General features: G+C 45.0%; 3 protein-coding genes across 6 annotated transcripts in view; 2 read left to right on the forward strand and 1 right to left on the reverse strand.

The window, feature by feature from the left end:
* Window positions 1-25: 25 nt before the first annotated feature.
* CPTP (ceramide-1-phosphate transfer protein) lies at window positions 26-1,819 on the forward strand. Its single transcript, XM_027443273.3, has 2 exons — window positions 26-328; window positions 417-1,819. Exons 1-2 carry the CDS (start codon window positions 207-209, stop codon window positions 937-939), a joined length of 645 nt encoding a protein of 214 aa, XP_027299074.3. The 5' UTR covers window positions 26-206; the 3' UTR covers window positions 940-1,819.
* Window positions 1,820-3,875: 2,056 nt separating this feature from the next.
* On the forward strand, window positions 3,876-8,733 carry TAS1R3 (taste 1 receptor member 3). Of its 2 annotated transcripts, none has more exons than XM_027443274.3 (6): window positions 3,876-4,112; window positions 4,449-4,749; window positions 5,509-6,288; window positions 6,533-6,736; window positions 7,028-7,148; window positions 7,647-8,733. In XM_027443274.3, the coding sequence occupies exons 1-6, from the start codon at window positions 3,904-3,906 to the stop codon at window positions 8,570-8,572; spliced, it is 2,541 nt and encodes an 846-aa protein (XP_027299075.3). In that variant the 5' UTR covers window positions 3,876-3,903; the 3' UTR covers window positions 8,573-8,733. The 2 variants fall into 2 exon arrangements, with proteins under 2 accessions (XP_027299075.3, XP_071883136.1); XM_072027035.1 differs by lacking the exon at window positions 3,876-4,112 and adding an exon at window positions 5,218-5,357 and having other exon boundaries at window positions 4,617-4,749.
* A 4,843-nt stretch (window positions 8,734-13,576) lies between these two features.
* DVL1 (dishevelled segment polarity protein 1) overlaps window positions 13,577-26,269 on the reverse strand; it is a 74,806-nt gene continuing 62,113 nt past the window's right edge. For 2 of the 3 annotated variants that reach the window (XM_027443268.3, XM_013092043.5), the window contains exons 12-15: window positions 21,857-21,988; window positions 21,454-21,621; window positions 20,734-20,940; window positions 13,577-16,977 (exon numbers count right to left, since the gene is read on the reverse strand). In XM_027443268.3, coding sequence (XP_027299069.1) covers window positions 16,559-16,977; window positions 20,734-20,940; window positions 21,454-21,621; window positions 21,857-21,988 — 926 coding nt within the window. In that variant the 3' untranslated portion in view covers window positions 13,577-16,558. Of the gene's footprint in view, window positions 16,978-19,398; window positions 19,446-20,733; window positions 20,941-21,453; window positions 21,622-21,856; window positions 21,989-26,269 lie in introns of all 3 variants that reach the window. The other variant, XM_027443269.3, reaches the window with a different exon arrangement.

The raw sequence follows: 26,269 nt of genomic DNA on the forward strand, positions 1-26,269 counted from the left end.
GGCTGAAGCGGGGGCCGGCCTTCACCCTAGAGGGAGAAAATAAATAAATAAATACATAAAATCGGAAAGCACGAAGTGAACTGAAGGTGAAATCACCCCTCCTTCAGCAGGGGGCGGCCGGGCAGGGCCGGGGCTCGGCGCCTCAGAGGCTCCGCGCACGCCCGGCGGAGCCCAGGCCATGGCGGCGGCGGCGCCCGGGCGAGAAAATGGCGGCGGCCGCGGGCGCCTTCAGCTTGAGGGAGGTGCTGAGCGCCTTCCAGGCGGCCGTGACGGAGCGCAGGGAGGTGCTGCTCGGACCCTACCTGCGAGGCTGGAGGGGGCTCGTCCGGTGAGTTAGGAGGTGGGGAAGGGCTGGGGGGAGCCGCTCGCTGATGCCCCCGTGGTTTTTGTTTTTATTTTTAACCCCCCGCCGGCAGGTTCCTCAACAGCCTGGGCGCCATCTTCTCCTTCATCTCCAAGGACGCCGTGGCTAAAATACAGATCATGGAGAGCTACTGCGGCGGAGAGAGGCAGGAGGAGTACCGCACGCTGCAGTCCATGGTGGCTTACGAGCTGGCCAGCGGGCTGGTGGACATCCAGAGGCGGTCGGAGCATCCCGACTCGGGCTGCCGGACCCTGCTGCGCCTTCACCGGGCCCTGCGGTGGCTGCAGCTGTTCCTGGAAGGGCTGAGGACTGCCCAGGAGGACTCCAAGACGTCCACCATCTGCACGGACTCCTACAACGCCTCCCTGGCCGCCTACCACCCCTGGGTCATTCGCAAGGCCGCCACGGTGGCCTTCTGCGCGCTGCCCTCACGGAACGCCTTCCTGGAGATCATGAACGTGGGCACCCCCGAGGAAGCCGTCGTCATGCTGGGCGATGCCTTGCCCCACATCTCCAGCGTCTACGGGATCACCGAGGAGCTCTACGCCCAGCACAAGCTGCTCAACCTCCCTTGACAGGAGGAGGTGAAGCAGCAATGGCACGTCCCGATAGAAGAACCACCTAAAAACTGTGTTTTCCTGTGCACAGAAGCATCGGAATCTCTGCCCCTTGGTCAGTCTCCCTTTCCTCTTCCCCCAGGCAGCTGACAGAGCTATTCAGGATGCCTCATGCTATAACAAGACAAAAATACACTAAGAAATACATACATAAGTATATATATCATTGCTTCAGCTCTACAGGGAGGGGGAGAAAAGGTCTATGCACATGCTTGAGAGAGTTCTCTTTTCTCCCTGGATTCACCTTCAGCTGTCCAGCTAGGCTGGAATGCGGGGCTTTAATTTAATTTATTTGTAAGCTAAACCAACAGCCTCTGATCAGTTACAGCCTTTGGTGCTCTCACAATTATTGGTGTAATTTCCTAATAGGATATCCAAGCACATTCACACTACATGTGACCTCACATCCTAAAGGGAGGTTTAGTTGCTATGCTGTGAAAATTCCTCTTCTGCTAAAACCACCTTAAAATGATTACATGTTTACATAGGATAAATTCATGCATTAAAATGGAGCAATTCCATGTTGTAAGCTACAAAATACCTCTTGCTGGACTTTCATTGCTTTCTGATAAAGATGGAGGTGGTATTTCATCTGTGTAATGTGTTAAATGCCATAAATTATGTCAAATAGTGTTATGTGTCAAATGAAAAAAAAAGTGTTTGATCTCTCATGGGTTTAATGCACAAATGGTAGGATGACCATGTGGAAAAATTCTGTTTTCTTCCCTGTCACTTTCATTCTCGTCTATTCCTCTTGTGAGATAAAAAGTTAACATTGAAAATGAACTTAAAATGAACTTGAAATTAAAGAATCAAAAACTTTCTTAGCAGGGAAAAACTGTTGTACATTTATTGCCAGTCATTTTGTGCTAAGTGTGCTTCAAGTAAAATACAGATTTTATCAGTCTGCATGCTCACATTTAAAGAAGGTGTTGCCTAATGAAAATTTTGTTTTCCCGGTGTCTCTATGAAATTCCCATCTTTAAATGACAGGAGGCTTTTAAACAGCCCCAGCTAGTCAACGCTCAGTAAAATAGGTCCTGCACTTTGTACACGTTCAGAGTCCGTCTGCTTTCACTAACGCAGCCACATCCAGAAGGAGAAAAAGAAGCCAACAAGCACACCACACCTTCACTTCCTTCACTTCCATTAACTGCTGTACTTGAAAGCTGCAACAACATGCAGATTCACTAGAGGGAGCTTGAATCCCATGATCTCCTATCCCACAGTAAGCATACTTGATTTCACCTGAAAACGTGTGGGAGTAAATAATTGCTTACATGCAACATTTACACTATTCAAGAAGCCTGTCTTTTCACTCTATGCAGCTGAATTGCTATTTGAAACTTTGTAAGTGAAGTTTTATAATTAAAGCTAACACCTAAATACTCCATTAAGAAGTTAGGGAAACCTGTAAGGTATCCTTAAAAAAAAAAAAACAAACAACCAAAAACGTCGATACAAACTATGTAGTGTAGACACAGATATCTACAACTGCCATTTGCTCGAAACCTGCGTACATACACTTAGCTTTTGATAAGGTGCCTGCTTCTCCAAGATACATGAAAAAAATCCTAGCCTTGTAGCAAAAGTAGTACCACTGGTGGTACAAGCAGCTTCTGTGATACAGCACAAATAAGTTATCAAAATGCAGTGAGCCAAACTGTCAATTCAATTGAACTTTTCAATTCGGAACTATCCTGCTTTCTAAAATTCACACTTGACAGAAAAAATGCAAACGATGAACCGACTTAAATTACCATGCTAGGGAACTGGTACCTACATCAGCAACCTGAAGTTAACGTCACAGCTCAGTGTGAGAAAAAATTAGATTGGCCAACAACATTTTGCTATATATATCCTGCTATTTTCTGAAAATATGTTCTGAAAATAGCAGGGTAGCTGTGAGTAAGAGCTCACTGAAGTGGCAGCCGAGGAATGGTTCACACCTGTTAAGTTCTTGTGGTGTCCTGAGAAAGATTTGGGAATTTCCATGATGAGGTGACCTTGAATTTAAATATATATATAAATTACTGTTGTGTAAGACACTTACCACTACCCTACAGCTCAGGCGACTCAACCTATCATTCTGAAGTTAATTTAAAAATAAACTACGTGGCATTCTTTCAGTGCAGGACACTTCAAAGTTGGGAAGAGAGTCTAAGTAAGAAAAGAGCTTGCTTTCCCACTGTGAATTGAAAACCATTGAGGGTTAAAGCATGTGTCACTTGCTGGGAGGAATTATTGGATTAAAAGGCTGAAATAAGAATTAGGAAAGTGGAGAATAAAATTTGTACCACGGCAGGAACTTGAAGCATTGTAGAGGGATAGCAAGTCCTAGCGAGAATGAACAGTCCAGAACAGGAAAGAGAATTTGTAACTGGGGAGAAGCACCTGGTAGATCCCTGGAGAAGCAGCTGTATTTAACAGCAGCGTTTAATGTCTTCCTTGTCTTTCTATCAATAATTGTTTTAAGTTCTGCTGCTGCTATTTCACTTCTACTCATCTCAGTCGATCCATACTGTCAAAAGGGACGAGGTGGATAGGAGAATACACAACAGCACATGCAGATAGTCTGTGTTTTAAATAAATGTTCTCACTGTAGGGAGCAGTCTTCTGACAAAAGCGAGATGAGGGGGAGGAAGGGAAAATATCTCCTGTTTTTCTAGCATCACACAGGACCTGCACCGAGTAAAGGAAAGCAGGATTAGGCCAGCGGTTTGCAACCAAGGACACGCATTGGGTACTGCTGCCTATTTGACTATTGCCCACTGAGCATAGAGTTACACATCTAACGCAGTTTGCTAAGCAAATTTCTCCATGTGATTTTCATCTCTCGGGGTTCTATTTAAAATGATTTCCCAGGACCTACTGAGACTGGATCCCCTGCCCCTATTCCCTCTCCCACATTTTATCACTTCCATGAAACATTTTCTCCAAAATAGACAAATAATGCTCCCTTACCTGCTTCTGGGCTTGAGCTTTGGTTATGCAGTAGCTCTCAAACCCACATGCCTCTCATCTCAGTTCAGAAGGCCTGGCGATTATATCATAGGAGGCTTGTTCCCTTTTGGAACGGACACCATAAACCTGACGGCACGATCAGAGCCCACATTAGTTGTGTGTGAAAGGTAAGAGGAATGTTAGCTTCATTAGTATGTGTTAAATTTAGTCACTTGGGCTGGGGAGAGGAAGAAGTAGTCCTTTGGATAGCACTTGATGGTCTCGTGGGCTAACATCAGAGGCGAGATGGAACCAAAGAGTAGCTCTAAGGTGTGCTGTGCCATCACCGTGCCATTTCTGATTCTGAAATGGAAAAAGTTCCTATGTTTTCTTGATGCAGCCAAACTTCAGATGGAGCCGACGCTACGGACAGGATGCTAAAATGTCAGAGAACGTGGAACAAGCTGACCACCACAACAACAGCACTGGTGGATCGTGTAATTCCCTGTCTCCTCTTCTTGCAGGTTATTTGTAGATGGGCTAATATGGGCCCTCGGGATGAAGTTTGCTATTGATCAGATCAACAACTCCACGTCACTTCTGCCGGGAGTAAAGCTGGGCTATGACATTTATGACACCTGCTTTGAGCCCCTGGCAGCCTTACAGCCCAGCTTGCTATTTCTGACCCGAAACGGCACTACAGGCATCGGAGTAGTGTGCAACTACACCAACTACCAGCCTCGCGTGACTGCTGTCATTGGACCACATAAATCAGATCTCTGCCTGGTGACGGCCAAGCTATTCAGCTTTTTCTTGATCCCACAGGTAAAGAGGCTCTGTAAAAACAAGAATTCTTCTTTTTGGCGGGGAAGGGATTGAATAGAATACAATAGTTCAGTCGGAAGGTACCTTCAGAAATCATCTAATCCAACAACAGTGTCTGCCTTTGAACCTGGGCCATTAAAAGTGCAGATTGAAGCCTTTGCCATAGATCTCCTGTGAGATCTTGGGTAGGTCAATAAGCTGCCTGCCTGGCACACACTTCAGTGTCTCACTTCCCAGAGAAGAGAGGGGTAACTCTCACTGCTCTGTGATCCGGGTAAAATTATAATTAGCAGAGCTCCCAGTGTAAATTGGGAGGATCTATGGATAATACATCTGTGGCTGTGAGTACTCAGCTACCACAACAAAGAGCTATAGCAGGCAGGTAAAATTAGCCCTGAGTTAAGGTATTGCTGAATCCTAGTGAGGTTACTCTTCATTGGAAGTAGCTAATTACCATTATCATTAAAGACAAGGGCTGGTGCTGTGAGGATGGACACAAAGGGCAGTGGAAGGGGACAGCCCTGCATGACAGCACTACCAGAGGCAGGCGACAGGGCCAGTTTAGAGATCTCTTGGGAAATGCAGCCACAATGGACCCATCCCTTCAGGTGAGTTCTTCCTTCCCACAATCCTGACCCACCTTTCTTGAAAATCTGGAGTACTGAGACTGAACGAGCAAGGGGGAAGAGTGATCTGGACTGTGAACGCTTTCCTCATCTTTCCTCTTTGCTTCATGTTGTCTGATCCTCCAACCTGCAGGTCAGCTACGGGGCCAGCAGCGAGAAGCTCAGCAACAAGGAGCTGTACCCCTCGTTTTACCGAACCGTTCCCAGCGACAAGAAGCTGGTGGAAGCCGTGGTCCTGCTGCTCAACAAGTTTGGATGGAACTGGATTGCCACCATTGGAAGCGATGACGAATATGGCCGAGGAGCCCAGGAGCTCTTCTTGCGCAACGTTGGAAATTACAGCATCTGTGTCGCTTACGAGGGGCTAATTCCCACAGACCTCACAGACCCCAAGGCTAAAATCAAACTGAAAGAGACAGTTGAGCTCATTAACAAGACCAAAGTCAACATCATTGTCCTTTTTGCCTTCACGCAGCCAGCACGGGCCTTGCTGGAACAAAGCATCAGCATGGGACTAAGCAAAAAAGTCTGGATTGGCACGGAAGCCTGGCTGTTGTCTGACATAGCTTCCTCCACCTCAAACATCCAGAGCATCGGAACGGTTTTAGGCTTCATTATGAAAGCAAGCCCAGTCCCTGGCTTCCAGGAATACGTCGCTGACCTCTTTACCTCAGTCCAGCAGGATGAATTTTGCCAGGAGTCCAGAGTGGAGTACAACCGCATGGCCTCTGGCGGGCTGGGCACGGCCTGCAACCAGTGCAACCACATCTCTCTGCACGACATCTCGCCCATCCTGAGCCGTTCCCAAATCCAACCAGTGCACGTTGCAGTGCACAGCGTGGCCCACGCGCTGCACAGGGCCCTGGGCTGCACCCACCAAGGGTGTCCCAAAGCAACCATCAGGTCTTGGCAGGTGAGTGAGGGTCAGGGGGACGAGGAGCAATTTTTCATCCAGTTTTTCATCCAGTTTATGCCATCAGAGCTGCACACAGCCAGACAGAGAGGGGGGGAACATTCACCAGAAGGCTGCTAGCTGCAATCTCAGCCCCTGTAAGGGACAATGATACCAGCCAGCAATTAGGTTCCTGCATTATCATACTCTAAGCAAAAGTATCAGCTGTACTGGTATCTATTATAATTTTTCATTTTCTCCTCAGCTGCTGCACTTCATGAATACCTTCACGTTCACAGTAAATGGCCAGAGTTTCAGGTTTGATGAATCCCATGGCACAAACACTGGCTACAAGCTTATATTATGGGACTGGAAAAATGGCACCTTTACATATCTGCCTGTGGGAGACTATGAAGAGTCCCTGTACATCAACAAGTCCCAGATCCATTTTCACACTGCAGATAAAAAGGTAAAGAGAGTGGGCAAAAGCACAAATAATAACAAGATGAAATAAACTTTTTTTTCCCCCACTTCATCAGAACTGTTAACTAGGAGCTCCTAGCCCGCATGCTACTCTTGCTTCCCTGCAAACCTGTAATCCATCTCCACTATGCCAAACTAGAAAAAGGTTTTCCCAGCACCAGTTAGGACTCAAACACAGATGTGACACCAGCAAAGCACAGCCAAAGTCTTTTAATTTGTTTAGTGATGTGGTACTTCTCAAGGTGCCTGGCTGACACTTATTTACCTTTTTGTTTAGGAGCCTACATCGGAGTGCTTTAGAGAGTGTAAACCAGGACAAATCAGACAAATAAAAGGGTTCCACCTCTGCTGCTACGACTGTAGAGACTGTCCAGAGAACACCTTCTACAGCTCTAAAGGTGAGGTCTGCGAACGGCCCTGGCTTTACCTGTGTTATGTCTTCCTACCACTTGAGGTCACACAGGCTCAGAGCTCAACAGGGCCAGTTGTGGGCTCTTTCTCCACAAAGCAATGCCAGGGCACAATTTGTGTCTCCCTTCTGTGTGGGACCTTCCCCCGTTGATCCCAAAGAGAATATGTAAGGACATGTATGTTTTATCTCAGAGGTATAGGAGAGAAGGGTATGATGAAATTCTGGGGTCTCAGCAAGTTGAGAAGCACATGATGAAATTCTGGGGTCTTTTGGAAGGCAGTGATCCTTCTTGGGGAAAGGAAACAAAGGCAAGAAATACGTGGACCCTTTTGTGGGGAGGGTGGGGAAGTAGAGAGAAAAGGAGATGGAAAAAAATCACGAGCTTTGGAGATCCGATCCACTCGGGAAGGGGGGAAGTAGGCATAGCTGAGCCTTCCTCCCAGACTGCCTGCACGGCCATCACCTCCTCACTGCCACTTTGCAGACAGCTCCACCTGCACCCCCTGCCTGGAGCATCAGTGGTCCCCCGTGCGGAGCACGCGGTGTTACGACCGCAGTGAGCGGTACCTCTTCTGGAACGAGCCGCTCACTGTCGCCTTGCTGACGCTGACGTCCATCACCCTATGCCTGACGTGCCTGACAGCGGTGCTCTTTTTTAAGAACCTCGAGACGCCCGTCGTGCAGGCTTCTGGAGGCGATCGGAACCTCCTCGCCTTGTCCGCGCTCGCGCTGCTGTGCCTCAGCTCCTGCCTCTACATCGGGAAGCCCAGCGACAGGCTCTGTATGACGCAGCAGGTTGTCTACGCCCTGTGCCTCAACGCCTGCTTCTCCACCTTCCTCGCCAAGTCCCTCGAGATCACCCTCCTGACCGAGTTCCCTCGCTGGGCCCCCACCTTCTTGCCCTGGGTGACGCAGAGGAGGGCCTGGCTCGTCGTCGCTTTGTGCCTCCTCACCGAGTGCTTGCTCTGTTTCTCCTACCTCCACCTGGGCCCTGACGGCCTGCGGTCCGACTACAAGTCGCTGCGCAGCGAGGTTCTGCTGGTGTGTGACACCAGGTCCTGGCTGGCCTTTGCCTTGATGCACGGCTACAACAGCTGCCTGGCCATCGTCTGCTTCCTCTGCACCTTCATGGTAGATGCTCCTGGTAAGAAGTACAACGTCGCCAGGGGGATCACGTTTGCCTTCCTCATCTACTTCATCATCTGGATCTTCTTCGTCGCTATTTTTGCCACCCTGAAGACAGTTCTCAGGGCTGTTACACAGATCAGTACCATCCTGATGCTCACCCTGGGTATCCTGGGGACCTACTACATCCCTAAGTGCTACATCATCTTGCTCAAGCCTGACTTGAACACCGTGAATTATTTCCAGAATTCCATCAAAGAGGAGACTGAGGGAGACTCCCAATGACCAGACAATAAACCAGACCCACTGTAGCCTCAACAGGAGCTGTCTATATTACAACAAGATGGTTCTGTTTAAATTTCATATTGTACGAGTCATCTTAATGTCATTGTGAAACAAAAAACTAAGCCTTCCAAAATAAATGTTTAAATTTCTGTTAAGTAATGTTTACCATGGGAAAAAAAATCTTTTGGAATTTTCTTGACTTTGTCACAAAATCTGTAGAAACCATTCTGAGACATAAGAACAGCTGTAGGTGTGATATGGAAAGTATATTACCTATTCAAATACCAATTCACTCATTTGTATGGCATTAATGTGTTTGCAAAGAACATGGAAATGAGGACAAGACACACTGAAGTGCAAATCACAGTATCCAAAATCATAGCAAAAAGTTCTTCCTATCTCAAAAAACACACATCACCAGGGAGAAACATTTCTTACCCACAGGGGCATTCTGCAAAGGGGACAAAGTCAGTCAAACACTTGGAGTAATAAGAAATATCCCTAACTTCTGTTCATATATGTAGCACGCCCCCAGTTCACTGGACAGCAGGGGAATTCTCATATCCAGAACAGCTTGCCCCATTCAGCATCAAATTTACCAGAACAGGTAGTAATGATAATTTTACATGACAAAGAAATAACTTCTAAAGGAAAAACTGGTCTGCGCTGGTCCTAGCACGGGGGCTGGTTTGTCTCCTGTGATGGGAGGTGTAAGATAGCTTTCGAGTTCTCTGTAAATTCACTGAAAATACAGAAGGCTAAAACCTTGCGGTAAAACTCCAGCAGCATCCAGTGGAAGAAAGGGCACAGCAGGTTACACTGCTGGAAGGACAGAAAGGTTCCAGATTTGATGAAGGAAGCTGCTGTAAGGGTGCAGATAACGCAGAAGCAGGGCATGCCAGGTGTTGCAGAAGTGTGACTGGGCCAGAAAATGAAACCTGTGAGAGCAGAGGCTCAAGGCAGCAGGACTCGCCCCTCACTTCCCTCCTCTTGCTCCTCAGAAATACCCAAGTGCCAAAGCTGCAGACAACATAAGTGTCTGGGCACAAGACAAGAAATGGATGAAGGATCTGCCAGTATCACATATTATGGAGCTTTTTTAGACCTCCTGCTCCATGCACAGGGTATAAAGAACTTTATAATACAGGGAAATTGCATAAAGCCTCACCTTCCTCCTGCTAGGAGAATACGTTTGTACCGAAACCTTTTACAGGCCAGTAGGACTGGTTCACATGCAGGTGTTATTCTTGTCTGTTCTTGTAGGTGTGCAAACTCCCCTGGCCTACAGGTCCACCCTGCCAGCTCCAAGGCATTGCAAAATCAACACTGCAGCACCTTCGGTGTGACAGAGCTGACTCGGCAGCTTCAGGGATCACCACAAATGCTGAAGTCTCCAGACAAGCAGCTTAGAACTGCAGACCCTGACACAGCTGAGAAGAAGGCCTGCTCTCTCCTCAGCGTGCCTGCCATGTTTTACCTCTCCTCTTATTATGGGGTGGTTAGATAGATATCCTGCACTATCCCCTGTGAGCCAATAATTATTAAATATTACCCACTCAGTCCCTTTCTCCAAAAAGTCAAGAAAAGCAGCAGCTCTCACTCTGGTGCTATTTTCCCTAATGTTTTAATGCAATGCAGTAGAGATATTTATATTCTACTGTGCCATATCAAGGAGGAATGATGATAGCATCTCTACTTCAATTCAAAAGCAAAGGATACAACTCAATCTAACATCTTTAACCAATGCTACCATACCTACCCGTTCATAAGCCTGGCAAAATTGCAATTGGACTCTAATGCAATTGTTAAAAAGCTGATTTCATGTTACTGAAGTTAAGCAACTATTCTAGTTTGTGCTTTTCAAAGTAAAACCCAGGATTTTAGTAAAGGCTGTACATGGTGGGGTTTTGTATCCTTTAAACAACCTTTATTCTACACTCCTTTTGCAATAAATTGCATCAGTGTAGAGGTGGCGAACCACGAGAAGTGAAAATGGAACAAATTTATCATTAATTGACATTATTACCAAACAGGAGAGTAAAATTTCTCAAGGATTTTTTTCCCCCATCTACCTTGACAAGCAACTACACTGCTCTTTTACTCCCCATTTCAGACATAAAGCTTTTCCACCTACCCATTAAGTGTTATTAGAAGTTAACTCATCAATTCAGCTCAATTAAAGAATCAAATGAATCTAAACCATAGAATATTTTCAGTCTTTTTAAAAAAATAAATTGGTGCATTGCAAATCTAGCTGTCCTTAGTTCTGCAGCTACCTGCACATAAAATTTTCCTGGTGTACCTGAAAAACGTGAACCATTGCACAAAACCATTCCTCAGCATTATTAAAGACAGTAAAAATCTGACCTGGAGACTGGAAGTCCTTGTGTCTGGAGACCACAGCAAGTCTTCATAAGCATCCTGTAGCACCTGAGGATCGCAGCAGCATTCCTCACTTCAGTGCTGCGATTTTTTTGTAGCAGAGCAGCAGTAACTTTTGATCGCCATTCCAGAGATAAAGAAGGAAAAAACTGATTTACCTTAACCACTTCTCTTTCTGGTGGCAGAGCTAGAGCCACAATAGCCTGATTTTTCTTTTTGTTTTTTGAGGGGAGTAGGAGGAAGAGGGCAAAGTACCTGATTAAAGTGTTCAGCCAGTGCCAGTCACCTGCAGACAATTCAGACTAGGTCAGCTGGAGTCCATCAGGCTCCTGCAGTAACAGGCTGAAAGCACATGTGCAAATTCTGATCATTTAACATTTATCTAACTGGGAAAATGCTGGCTAGATCATTTGGTGTCCTATGCAAACAAACATGGCTTGGAAAGGAGAATATGGGAAATTCTGCAAGATCATTTCATAGACTTTCATATATCTCTATTACAGAATTGTGCCATTTGTAATAGGTGTCTCCTTTGTATCTTCTCCATCAGCTGGATCTCTACCAGCTAAAAAGAGGGAATCTGCCTCGCATCAAGCCGTGGTGGCTCTTTGTACGTGAATCCCTCTGACCTTACAGGGAGGCTGAGTGTCCTTATGCTGTAAATACACCAGTTTCAGCTTTACCAGTTAGTCTGCAAGAGGTGTCCTAACGATCCTAGCTTGTCTCTGCTGCAGTTTGCGTGCAGAGTCCAGAAGAAGGGGAATATTCCCATGAACCAGCTGAATACACTGCTGGGATCTACCAGCAGATTCCTCTTCGGGGTTTGCAGGCAGAAAAACTTGTTCCAGCTCTTCTCTTTGTAACAGGACGCTTTTACTTCCACAAACTTTCTGCAGCCTTTCCTGCATACCTAGTCCTGCCAAACTGAGAGAGGGAAAAGCCCGGTAATTAAGAGGAGGGGGAATTAATGAAGTGAGCATTATTTTTGCACTGATGTATTAGTCATTACCTCAAAGCTACAGCACCTCTGATGAATGGCAGGGTCTTGTATTTCCAGTCAGATGTCATTAGAAGTAAGACCTCTGCATTTCAATCGGCTGTGACCCAGTTTAGCTGTGAACATTTACAGGGCTCCTGTCATACCCTGAACTGTCAGCACTTCTGAAGCACCATCAAAACACAGAATCCTGCTCCCTATCATTAGCTCCTGAGCAACCTTCTTCTGCAGAGAGGACGAAACTTCAGTGAGGGCAGGGGAAAGAAAAAACAAAAGAGTAAGATTGAACCAGTAATTCATTCTTGAATTAAAGTAGTGCAAAGAACTGAAGACATACACTGCAGTTATCACATAAAATTAAAAGCTTTTTAGTGTTTAAAATAGCATTTACACATAAGCAGCTATATATTAACTATACAGACACTTGGGTTTTAATACAATATCTACAAAAAAGAATTCAATTATGCAATAGACATTTAACAGGAACAGTGCAGTCCATGCTAGTAAGAGGTCACTCTTTGAGTAGAACCAATTCTAGAATAGGTGATAGTCTGGGTTTTCATTATTTAAAATCATGTAACTTTGTTCCTCTACTGTACATAAAATTCTTTACATGTATTTCTAATCACTGATTAGAATTAATAATTTTAAGTCAATCTTATTACAATCCAGTTAAATGCAAAACAAAAACAATTACATCAACTCATGAGCTGTCAAGTCTCAAGATGGGACTGCCCATTTGAACAGAACAAAAATAATATCAAAAGTCAATGTCTGTGCATCATTGCTTGCCATCCAATATACCTTTGGATAAAGTGTCAAGGGGACTGTTACCTTTGAAAAGGAAATTTATTAACGGGAGGTAAAAGACAATAGCAGTGCTTTTAAGACTATTTGCCAAAAAACCCTTACTCCTCGGAGTTAATACATCGGGTGGGTACATCACCCCCACAGATACTACCTCCTTTGGACAGGAGACGTCATCCCAAACTATTTTCTCCAAGTTTTCTCCGATCTTCCAAACATACCTGGCAGTCCTTGCTAAAAGCCGCCGGCAGGTATGCGTGAACATTAAGCCCAGCTGCAGGGCACGGGCAGATGCTGAAGGTCTCATTTGCAGAATCAGAAACATGTCAGCTATTTAAGGCTCCTGTTGTGAGGTTGTCTCAGTGCCCCGTGTAACAAACCCACTGCTTCTCAGTGTAGCTGGAAGGGCAGGCCATACATTCTAGAGCCCAGTCAGTGCCAGTTACTTGACAATTAAAATCAGAGAGAAATTTCAGGCCCTGATAAGAGAGAAAGACAGTTCCGCGGGACTGCAGCCTCCACAATTTCCTCCACCTGGCACAGTACCTCCTACTGCAAGTAGCTTCCTCGGCACCAGCGGCACTTCTTTCTGCACGTTGTACTGTACCCAGCAGGAGAAACTTGCACAGATCGGCCCCAGCCCCCCACTATTACATACAAAGAGAAATGCACATGCAGCAAAAGCCAACGGTGGGATTCAAGACATCTTCCGTCTTCGTTCACTTGTGAAAATTAAGTGCTAGCAATGGTTCAGGCCCAACTTTCCGTGAAGTCAAGCCAGCCCCTCCACTGTACGCTACGGGGGGACACACTTAAGATTTATTTTTTTTTTCCACGCAGTGGCCACTATGTATTGCACTGTTCACAACATGGTCATTTACATTCTCCTACCGCTCTGTCAATAGCAGGCTCTACGTGCTCTGCAGCATCAAGCAACTTGCAGACCTGGCAGTACGCTCGGAGCAATTCCTATTTGCCTGAAATGGATGCCTGGTCTCAGGTGAAGCTAACTCAGGCGGATTTAGCAGCCTCGTTTCCTCAGCAGACGAATGCTTCCCCACACCTATGTTCCGGACTGTCAGCCTCGTTCCAGAGTTACCCACAAACACAGAAGTATTTAACACAGGCAGTTCAACAGCGCAGCCAAGAGCAGCAAGACACAGAACAGTTTCTGCCAACAGCACAACAACAAGACAAAAAAATAAAAAACCAGCAAGTGTGTAAACTGCAACTCTTGAAAAAACATGAGGAAATTAAACACGTTTCTTCCATGGGCAAAAGCTCAGCCCCCGGTTTTTATCCCTTTTGGAATTATCTTATTCCAATGACAGTCTTTTCCTCTGGCCCTGCGAGTTCTGCCTTAAGACAAAGCAGGCCAGAAAAATCATAATATATAAGAGACCAGGAAAGTTAAAATTGATTTAAAAGTAGAAGCACTAGTGATTGTCAGGAAAGTCACAGACTCCTTCATAGTGTCTCCTGGAGACATAGCAGAAGTACAGATTTTTTTTTACCCTGATTTATTTCATTGCTTCCAATGTCGATCTTTCAAAATGGTTTTCTCCGTTTAGTGTCTTTGCTGTGTTGCTGGGAGGAGGAAAGGAAAGGGAAGGATTCTCTCGCACAGTCAAGCTTCAGGTAGTGCCATTCTTTTGAACAAGTCATCACCAAGTCTGCAATCTACACTAGCCCGTCAGATAGATTATGAAGAAAGCACCACTGTCAGAAATGTTATATGGGTTTGGGGGAGATTTTTGGAAATGAAGCAGTCCAAAAGCACTCAGGTAGTTCAGAAGCCCAGTAATTTGGGTATCTACTCTGAGTGACACAGCTTCCTAAATGCTTAGCTCCCTTTTGAAAGTGAGACTTAAGTCTCTGATTAACACAGACATTTGTAAATGTTACTTGACTTCTGTATAAGGGATGTGTTTACACACACAGCTGTCATAAGAAAAGAAGTAGTGACAAAAAAATCTATCAGAATGAACAATATAAAAATGGCATTTGAAGAGCAATTTTTCAAGGTGACAAAGGAACATGAACTACATGTATTTAGTGAGAAAGCCACGTTCTCTTTTAACATTCATCTTGGGTAGTCACACTACCCATAAAGCATGGAACGTAACAAAAAGCTTCTTATCAGTGAAGAAAATGCTTATATACAGTAAAGACTGATTTTAAAGCACCTGTCCTAAAGCCTGCCAGAAACAGGTAGCTAACAAAGGATTTAACTGAGGCATGGCCCCATGGTCAAATGCCACTGAGTGACTGCAGATTAACACCCATTTCCCATTACATGAGCCGCCATAAGTGAGTGTGGGTGTGCTCTTCCCATCTCCTCATTCCGATACTTTTTAAAAAGCTTCTTAAACATCAGAGAAGGTTCCTGAACACACTTAGGAAGTGTCCGTAGCCTAAGAGTGAAGAAGTCATGAAATCTTGGGGATACACAGCAGCAAAGTTAAAGCTCCCCAGCAGGAATTTTAGCTCAGGTCCCACTCCGTGTCAGGTGTATGATGTACTCATTGTACCATTTACGAGCTGCTCTCCAAACACCCTCTGGCCTCTCTGCTGACAACTAGCCCCCAGCTTTGCTTAGAACATTTTCCTTTGTGCCACACTGCAGTTGGGATTTGGTATATCTGGGTTTCTATTTCAAAGCAGAGATTAAGCTGGGGAAAAAACGAGGAAGATACTGCTCAGAAATGAGGAATGGAAAAAAGAGGTGATTGAGATGAACAGCCACGTCCCAGTGGGAGCCAGGATTTACCTATGTCTCTGATAGAACGGGATAAATATCCCTTCAGTAGGGAATAGCTGCAGCTACACTAACAATTGCATAGCAGCAATCATCCTATTTCTGTGGGAACAACTTGTAAAACCAGTAAGCAAGTGCGCGTTATAACCAGAAAGAACAGACACATCTGTCAGCGGCGATGTGACGGAAATGCCCAGGAACAGACTGCAGCTACAAAGTCACTACCGTGATACCAAATGAAATAACACTACACGTTTTGCACGAGGAACACATAACAGCAGCAAGACTCCACCACTTCCTGGACAGGATAATACCTAAAGAAAAAAACGAAGATCGATTTGTACTCCCTAATCAGTAGAAGAAGGTAGTCACAACTTTGCTTTCTGCTGGGAACTGGTTTGAGCCTGCTCCTTTCCAAGCACGTCTTGTCTGTACGCTCGCAGGTGCCACGGCTGCTGAGCTCGCTGGCTGATGCATCCAGGAAACAGCGTTACGAGGCAGTATCACAGATACCAGCCAACAATCTCTTTTTTTTTTTTTTCCTTGTAGGGCAAAAAGCAGAGGAAAATAAAAGTGCTACTATGCATTACTGGGAATCCAGGAGTTATGTGAAATAATAGTCCTTGAATCAGCCAAAAAGATACACTAATTGCACTGAAAGTAGGTGCCACAGTTACCAAAGCTCATTAAGATGTGAATATACACCAGCCAACCACAATCAAAAACAAGAGGGGAAGAAAGAAAAATAAAAGGATAAAAAAAAAAAAAAAAAAAAAAGATGCCATCAGTTTGCTGATATTTAGCAATCCCAGGAGGTTTTTTTTTGTTCATCGTTTCTGTCTCTTTTTTTTGTTGTTTTTTTGTTTGTTTGTTTGTTTTGTCGGTTTTTCTGCAACACACAATTGCAAACCAGGAAGGCGTGACATGCAAGACAGCCGAGTTTCTTCTGGTGAGCGTTCGGCAACGACCAGATTTCCCACCCGCACCCCAAAACAACCCACCCCGGCCCTCCCCCGAGCAGAGTCTGAAGGCACTTCCTCTCTCACATGATGTCGACGAAGAATTCACAAGGGTTGCCCATAGCCTTCTGGAAGGACTGCCGGCTCCCCGTCAGCTCCGGAGGCACGGAGCTCAGTTCTCTCACCGGGGGCCCTCCGGGGGGGCCGCTCGTCCCGTAGACTTTGGAGCCCAGCTTGGGGAGGTTGTAGAGGGGTGGCACTCCCGGAGGCCCGTACGAATGATGGCTGTGGTGGCTTCTCTCGCTGTGGGTGGCGGAGACGTGGCTCCGGTGGCTGAGCTGGCTGACGGGCCGCTCGCGACGCACGACGCTGGCGCCACCCCCGCTGCGGGCAGTGTGGTCAGACTCGCTGCCGCTGCCCGCCGACTTGCGGTCCTTCTCCCTGCCAAGAGCTCTCCTGCTGTTCTCGCTGTTGCTTCGGTTCGAGCCGCTGCTTTTGCTTCCTAAAGCCCGCGAGGCGGGGAGGAAAGGACACAGAGAAAAGCAGAGTTAGCTCAGTTCCACTGCCCGCTCCAGCACCAGCTCCTCCCAGCACACCCAGGGATCGGGGTACGACCGCTGGAATGGCGACAATGCTGACACAACCAGGCCTGAACGTGCTGTCGGTGGCTCATGGCATTTCGCAGTGACAAATGGTGGAATGAAGCTGACGAGGTTGTGCCATGCACAGGGACACGGAGACACCTTCAGAGCTCGCACAGTGAAAGCAGCAGCTGGCTTACACCTAGGGGCTGAAGGCACCTGCTCCACTGCCTCGCTGCCTGAGAGGGCAGCGGCAAAAATGGAAGGAAGGAGCAGGCATTTGGGTTCTGACTCGCAAGCAAACAAAGTTCAAGCTAATTATGACTGTCTGCGCCTTTGCTATCTTCTGTTGGCAGACATTTTTGTAAAGGAAACTCCTTTTGACTTCTCCTGTATGGTCACACCGGGCAGATGCTCACTCAAGGCTAAATCACCTGAGGCTACCAGATGTCCTTTTGTTAGTCTCAGTAGACAGATCCTTCTAAAATCCATCACTACAGTGCTTTGTTATTGGAGAGCTCTTCAAAACCAGTTATTTATTGAACGAATCAGTACCATGCAGGATATTCCCAGCAGAGGCCACTAAACCAACTCAGAAAACCAGAGGACTGCTGCTGGGTTCACTAAACTGTGGAACTGATTTTACAAGAAAGCTGAAGGTCATGCTCTGTTACCATCAGAGATAGGATAGATGTCAGGAGATGTTCCCAAGTTAATCATTCTTTTAAAAACAGAACAAAGAACCCTACATAATACCTCATTAAGTTTCTGCCCTTTGGAACCGAGTAATGACTTAAGCCAAAGTCCCTAGTGCAAGATTGCCTTCTTGCCAGCAAGGATCCCCAGCCCATGGAATACGGGACCAGCTTTTGACTCTGGATGAGCCACCGAGTCTCTAGGGCCACTGAAACAGGAAAAGCAGAATGATTCAGAGCTGCTCCAACCCTGAACTACATGTTCATGACCTTCCGTCTGCCACAGCTGATGCTTAAGGCAGGCAAACAGAAAGAAGAGAAAAAACATCTCTAATACACCAGTCTGAGAACCAGCAGCATAGCTGTTATCTTCTGGTTTTGCTAAGGTTCACTCTCCCTGACATGCCTTTTAAGCGTGCCACAGAAGAATCAAGAAATCCTTCTAGTCCTTGATTCTAAAGTCAATCTAACATCACCTTCTTGGCAGCTGGGGACTGGCCCATCTTGGAGGGCGAACCTTAAAATGAATTTTAAAAATCTGCATTTGAGGTGCCTAGAAAAGCTGTGCTCAGCACTGCCCCAACACACTGCCATCAGCCTTCCTTCTGTTACTGCCAGATACAAATTCCAGCCATCGCTCCAGCCCCTAAACCAAGAGACTCGAGCTGCCTCAGACTTCATTTCATGGCAACAACCAAATCCATCTTTACTACTTTTTCCATCTCTTCAGACTGTAACCCGATGATCTCTCACTATCCTTCCACACAGTGAGCGCCTACCTGACCAGGGATGTGACCTTGTCCTAAACACTGTGGTGACAGCAGTGACCTTTTGCAGAGGAGCCAGTCCTCACATGAGTGGTGTTCCAGCAGCAAGCCTGCCTGTGACTTTCTAAATACCCTAAGCCCTGGGTACCACCAGCAAAGTCAGATGAAATAAGCAGCAACCTAAATTAGAACAGAACCTTGAACACAGAAAACTTTGCTAGATCTTCCTCCCCTGCTTCCCAAAACACACCCCATTCTGTCCCTTGACCCAAATCTTCATCTTTTGTCTGGAATTATCAGCAAAGGCACTGCATTCATCTCAGAAACGTGGCATTTTCTGGGCTCTGGAGCAGCACCCTCATTCACCAGGTGAATTCAGCACATAAGAGAGAACACGTGAAACCCAATTCTAACTCTACACTGAGAGTGACCAGTGCGATCTTGTGTCCCAAAGCTCTTTGTACCTGCCTGAAACATCTGGACAATGCTCAAATGTCTTTGAGTAAACCCGCACCGGAAGGACACTGGCAGATATGTCCAATCCAGACTGATTACATCAGACTAATAAATTAGGAGTTAGGCTTCATTTATATTTATGAAGGGCAGTGAAGAGACCGGTGATGGGATTTTCCCATTTCAGCTGACAGCGAGCTATCTGACGCCATTCTCTCTGTGGCTGCTGCAGCACAGTCACACAGGGGGCAGGCAGCTTGATATGCTAATGTCACACTACTGGGCTACTGTGCATCGAGACAGGCTGAGCGTCCAAGACAATTCAAAAGAAAAGAAAAGAAAAAAATACAGCTAAACATTTGGGTCACAAGAGTCTAAATGGTCATGCTGTGAAGTCATTATTATCATGGAGGCGTTTGAAGCTTACCAATCCCCTAGAGTCAGCCATTCCTCTATGAATCCTTCAGTCTAATGCTTGCTCAGAACAAAACAAGGGAATAACGGTTACAAAACAAGAAACAACACAGCAGTGTAGTTTCCAAATGAAGAACAGGGAAAGAGTTGGAACTCTTCAAAATGAAACACTCTTGCTGCCTTTTGTAAGGCTCTCTGCCAGTAACACGTGCTGCATGGATAAAATACCATACCTTTCCTATTCCAGGGGCAGAGATCTAATGGCCTGCTACCCACAGAACCAGCTGCCAAAATAAAACAAATGCTCACATTCTTTCCAGCACAATCAGCTTGCAGTTCTAAAATCTCTGGATACCACTGAGAGCACCCTCACAGACACTTATTTTGAGATAAGGTGAGAAGCCGTAGTGTTAAAATCTGATGTGCGAGTTCCTGTTCTGAAATCTTTCCGTACAATTTTGCAAAACCTAGCTGGCTGTGATAAACAGGAAGAAGCTGCATCCAGGTTTACTGGATGTTTATCATAAAAATGCAGGGAATCCTCACCTTTTCTTTATTGGCAGCATTTCCAAAAGCAAAATTCACTTTGGAAGTGATTAAAAAAGCACAAAAGCAGAAAGCAGTAGGGCCTTGTCTGTACAGCCATAGAATATGTAATTTTTACTTACTAAGGTTTAAAAATGAATGACAAAATGAACCTACAGCAGGAAAGGAGGAGGTCAGGTTTTTAATCCATGCAGTATTATCTCTTTTTTCCCCTATCATGTATTCTAAAATAGACTCTCCTCCCTGTGAGCAGTGTTTCAGCCCTGTAAACCTGCTGGCTGGCCACCTGACACTTGTCTCACACAAGCAAAAGGAATGATTATACTGAGCTTTAACAAAAAGCCAAGAGCACTACGGTTCTAATCCCTGTTCCATCAGCAACCCAGTGGCCTAATTTCTAGCGATACCAAGCAGCTGCAGCCCCCACTGCTGGTAGTGGCTCCAACCTCTAAATAGGGTCAAAACTTGTATTTTTGTTTTAATTTAACAGGGTGGACGATTGAGTCCTTAAGGCTGGTTGCTCCCAGTTGGCACTTCGCATGGGGTCCAGAACTACAGCACAACTACAAAGAGGATGCAGCACTGACTCACTTAAAACACAGCTGGCAGCTTGAATACAGAGCTGAAAGGCTAACCCACCCCATCACACACACAAACGCTTTCGATTAAGTGCAGTCACACCAAATCCATGCAAGTAGCGCACAGAACCACAAGACTGGAACACAAAGGATACTAAGGAAGTCAAGCAAATGGTCAGGGATAATGGCAGCCGCAGAAATATACACCAGATTAACCAGCTTACCTTCACTTTGCTGGCTCCCTGCACTGCCACTACCATAGCTAAAGCCTGGGTCTTGGTATGCTGGTGGGAAACACGGAGGGGGCAGAGGATACTGATACGGGTATCCTTGGCCTAACGGCCAGGGAGCAGCAGGATGTGGAAGTGGAGCGAGGGTATCTTGATCCGAGGCTCCGCTGGAACCATTGTTGAGGTTCAGTGCAGCCATATCTGGAAAAAAAAAAAAGAGAAGGTGAAAGCTGTGCTCCTCCCTAGCAGCTGATTCCTGAATGTTACTAATGGCTTATACAGCACTTAGGGTGCCTACGAGGGGCTCAGTCTCCAGAGTTCACTCACGATATCACACATGGTAGGAACAGACATTAATATTTACCACTGAGCACTAATGTACCTTTGCAGCATTTCTGTAAGTCAGGGAGGAATGATCCCTGTTTAATAGATCAGAAACTGAGCGTGACTGACAAGCAGGAGGCTGGCATCACCAGAAATAAAGCCAGCTTCCTTGAGCCCCAGTGCAACGTGCTACTCGATGAGTCCTTCATTTTTCAAATGGCCTAACTGCTGGCCTAGCAGGAAATGTCAACCACTTGTCATGCAGCTTCCGAATAATGGCTTGTTCTGAAACATTCACTTGTGAGATCCTGTAGGACTCCTCTGCACATTCTGAGAGCACAGAAGAGACAACACACATGCAGCTTTGCCCTTCACAGATGGTGAACTTACTGCCACAGAGGTCTCCAAAGACATAATAGCACTGCTCCGAGAAGGTGATTTTGTTCACAGTGTGCCTGAGGTAGCCGTGTTTTAACATGCTGCTGGCATATTTTCTAGCCTCCCGTCGGTCTTTGAAGCCTTCCACGTGCGTGTAAAGCCAGTCAACCACATCTGCTCCTAAAATGAGAGAAAGGAAGAGGAGACCCAGGAACATCCAAAAACAAGTTAATCTTTATTGAATTGTAACCTTCACATTACCTAATTCACTCATAAGCAGGATTAAAATCCAGATCATAACAGGATTTTAAAAAAAAAAAAAAAAAGGTTATATAGTTTCTGCATCTGACTTCTAAAAAGCCTTTTTTTTTTTTTTTTTTTTTTTTTATCCCCAGCATCCCCTTGATCTGCTTACCTATCACTGCGTTGGAGATGGTAATTTTTAACCACATCCTGTCCCGGATTTCAAGGCCTGAGTCTGGTAGCTGCATAACCTTGACAATAGTAGCCATGTCACTCTTCACAGTTAAGGGAGATTCTTCTAATTCTAGAAGCAAAAAGGTTACATGCTTCTTTGAAATGAACGGTTTGAAAAGAACTTCTCAGTTCCCAACCTGGATGAAACATTTCAAGATACAGCTTCACCAACAGATGCAAAAACACAAAGGTTCCCAAATGCACCCCTATCAATGGCATAAATTACAGCTTTTACCAGGGCTTCAGAGACTGTGAATTGTCAGGAATGATGCCCTTCTGCATGGAGAAAGATGATGACCATGTCTTCAGCATGGATATCAGCCTCCACTTGTCTTTTTAAGGTTTGGACATCAGCGCAATTGGGGAGGACTGACATTAAAAAAGAAAGTTTCCATCATCAAGATAAGGCTGGAGGTTTCTTTAAAAAATAAATGAATAAAACTTTCCAGGATTCTGATGATGCCAGCCTAGTGATCTACAAAGTCCCTTAGCCCAGCAGAAGCATTACTTTGCCCTGCATTTTTTTGGAACAACACTTAAAAATAAATAAATAAAATGCTGCTCCCCGGTGCCTCAGCAGCTGTCACAGCTCCATTCGTATTTCACACATTCTTATGGGCAGAGCTGACTTACCAGAGGCTTCATAATTTCCTGAGCAATTTTTATACTAAAACTAGACTTAGGAGTCTAGTTCCTTTAGAAGCTCCTTTCTACCATACATGGAGACAAACTGGCATCTAGTAATGAAAGCTCAGGGGAGTGAATCTGGCTCTAAGAGTTTACCAGCCTTGTGCTAAACATGTGGAATTCAATCACGCTTTCTATACATAGTAAGATATCCTGTTATCACTGGATACAGCACTCAGCCCGCCTTCCTGCTCCCATCTTCTTGGTCCTAGCAAATTCAGATCCAGCATTTGTGCTCTATGTTTGCAGTTCATACTCTCCAACAAAAATCCAGAGCCCTTCTTCCCTCCCTTCTCCCAGCTCCCCGTATCACCCACCTTTCAAAAGCACAAGGGAACCAAGTTTGCTCTTTTCCAGCAAGTCAAAATATTGATAACAAGTACAAGCATGAAACAATGAAAACTGAAAATGCTTCCTTCAGTGCGTGCACTGCTAATATGCATGAAAATACCCCATGCCATCCATGCATGCAGTTTCAATACTTATCAAGTGAACAAACGCTAACATTTTGCTTTTGCTTTAAGTTAGTTTGGTTAGTGGCAAAAAGCAACATGTTCATTTGGAAAAAAAAAAATCAATATTCAATCAATATTCAAGTATGTGGAGAGCAATAAATCTTTTTTTTTTTCTTGAAAACCTGCGATGTGCATACAAACACTAGCCAAATACTCATCAATATTTTCTAGCCTGCTAGCTGCTGTCCAAATGTGAAAATTTCTTGGATGCATCTAAAAATGCACCCACTTTGGTCTGAACTTTGTCAGTCAACTGTGGGCCTGGCTACCTGTACAGGTAAGTGAAAATCTAAGGAACAGCACAGACTCCTTCCAGGGGGGCAGATCTACTACAGAACTCTCTCTCAGGGCTTTGGTTACTGATTTGAAGTGGCATCTTTTCCCATTGGCAGATCCTGTTAAGAAAAGAGGTGTATGCTCCAGGAAAATGCAGTCCTACCACGTGTAGCAGCACCCCTGGTTTGTATCCTTATTCGAGTGAGGAAGTACACATCTGCCCAAACCAAAAGGTCCCAAGAAATTCACAGCACCTTGGGCTGAACACCATTAAGCAGAAATAGTTTAAAGGATTTGGGGCTGAGACTTCAAAGTCCACGCAAGAGAAACAGAACACTTCCCAACAACGTCAGTGGGCTTCATTCAAAACAGCAGGACTTTCAAGGAACACTGCAGCACTTGAAGTTAATCTCCTGGAAAGGAACAGCACTTCTTTGCAGGAAGGGATCCTGCAGTAGCAGAACTGGGGCTGGAAAGTTCTATCTTTAGCAGAGCAAACAAGGACCAGGGCTTGCCCTGACCGGCGTACCAAGTCCAACACTCACAAACCACTGTGAGACAACATTCTCCTGCATCAGCCAGAACACTGCTGGAGAACAAGATGCTTCTTAACGCAATAATTACTGTGAAAAAACTCAGTCTGCCTTGGCTCGGATATCCCTGTTTTTGAAGGAATATGCCTGAGAAAAGAGTTAACAGAGTAATTCCTGCTGTGTGGTGGTGATTTGTATGGCCCCAAAATCTTGGATACTTTAATGGCTAGCACTGATGTGATGGTGGCTGTGCAAATGCTTCAGATATCGGAATTTCACTTTTGATCCAGAGGACAGAGAACAAAGGAATGCTAATCAGAAGAAAAGCGGAGTTATTCGATCTGTTTAGAATTACCCAGTCCTGGCCTTGCTATATAAACAGAGTAAAACAGCAGGCAGTCACAGTACTTAAAACAAGGAAACAGCTTTGTCTAAGACGATTCCATTAATTTACTGCTTCCACTTCTACAGCCAGATTCTGTAGAACAGACACTAGATTCGCTTCTAATACCAGTGACTCTAGCCTCAGAGGAACTGAAATAGAGGATCTTGGACTAGAACTTGAGAAGTGAGAAAGCCCCATCATGCACAAGGCTCTCCGAGATGTAAATGCACAGCCTCTTTCTCTCTCTCTTTCTCTCTTCCTCCTTTCTTCCCCAGCTTTGTTTTTCCTGGCAAGGAGGTTCAGAGGACAGGTGCTCCCTGTACTTAGGGCCCTGAGGTGTTGCCTGCTGTGCTCAGAAGGGTTCACAGGACTGAACTGAGGCCAGCAGTGTTAAACAGGTCACAATAAAGCTCAGGGGTACTCCCCGGTTTCTTGCATTCGGGAAAGTCACTGACATAGAAATGAGAAGCTGTCTCCAGAAACGTGGTTCTGCTCCCAAATAACCTTTATTTTAGAAGTATGATTGAGAGGGTGTCTACATTCCATACTTCCCAATCCCATTACTATATATACCAAGGCACACGATACAGGAATATTTCAAGAGGAATGTAAATAGAGTAACAGGCTCTTGTTTGACAGCAGTCAGTAGATACACTTGATCCCAGCAATCTTTAGTACCTGTAAGGCTGAAAACACATCTCAAGATAAAGCAGTCATCATCTACGTAGTTCACTTGCTTTCTACTGCAGATGTATTTTCCCTCCAGTGGTGCTGCCTACTGCCTGAAGGGGAACTGAGGAACTGCTACTACACCTACAGAAAGGATAACCCCCTTTTCAGTTCATGGTGAGGCATAATCCCAGGAACAATCCACTTGTAAAATAACAGAGAGAGTAAGAGAATAAGAGGCAGACACCTATGTACTCTGTTAGGACTTAACTGGGGCCTGCAATTCCAACTTTCATGCTTCAGCCATGCCTTTGTCCAGGAAAGATTCTGTCCCTAATCATCCATACCACACTGGTCTTTAAAGTATTCAAAGGGTTGTTGGTTTTTGTTTGGTTTGGTTTTTTGTTCTTTTTAATGATACCCTCCCTTTCTCTCTGGAAAAAATCTTAACAACTGAAAAAATCAGTCTTCCTGGTTTAGACTCCAGATCTGGCAAACACTCAAGTATCCCTTCCTTGATAAACATACAACTATTTAGATGGCTTTCAGTGAATGCATACTGAATGAGCTTTATTCCACAAATGAGATAATCTCCTGGGAAGTCTAAGGCCACTTCAAGTTTTGCATGTATATATAAACAAAACAAATTTCCTTGCTAGAGATGAAATATCTGATAGAAAGGCTGCATCTCTAGATAAACTCTTCCATATTAATATTACACGAAACAAACACATATTATTGAGGTATAAAGTGCCTCAGTGCTTTCCTGTCAAGTAACAAAGCTTAAAAGCTGTTTTAAGTATGAACACTTAACACATACACTTAAATATGAACTAGGATTTCAGTGGACAGTTTTCTCAGGGATGTGTGATCCTCATCTATTCACCTTGCCTTGCTGCCATGCATTTCAAACCAAATGCTACCTTTTATCCCACATTCATATCAGAAAGCAAAGGAAAAGTAAAAGAAAGGAAGAGTTTATATTCTTTAAACAGGAGTTTCCAAGATAAGGAGTCATGACAACTTGTTGGTTACATGGGTATGACTATTTTGGAGGCTGCCACAGATAGACGAACCAGGAGAGAAGGCTGAATTCTAACCTTAATTTCACATGGGACACTTGCTTTTTCTCTGTTCATTAAATCCTAAAAGTATAAAAGCATAAAAGAAGGCTATGCAAATATCACTTAAGACTTCCTAAATGATACACTAACATTGTTATCCAGTGACATTCATCTGAAGCAAATGATTTCAATTTCTAAAAAAGCAGCCCAAAGCAAGGAGGA

The sequence above is a fragment of the Anas platyrhynchos genome, chromosome 22, assembly GCF_047663525.1.
Source record: "Anas platyrhynchos isolate ZD024472 breed Pekin duck chromosome 22, IASCAAS_PekinDuck_T2T, whole genome shotgun sequence".
NCBI classification, from domain to species: Eukaryota; Metazoa; Chordata; class Aves; order Anseriformes; family Anatidae; genus Anas; species Anas platyrhynchos.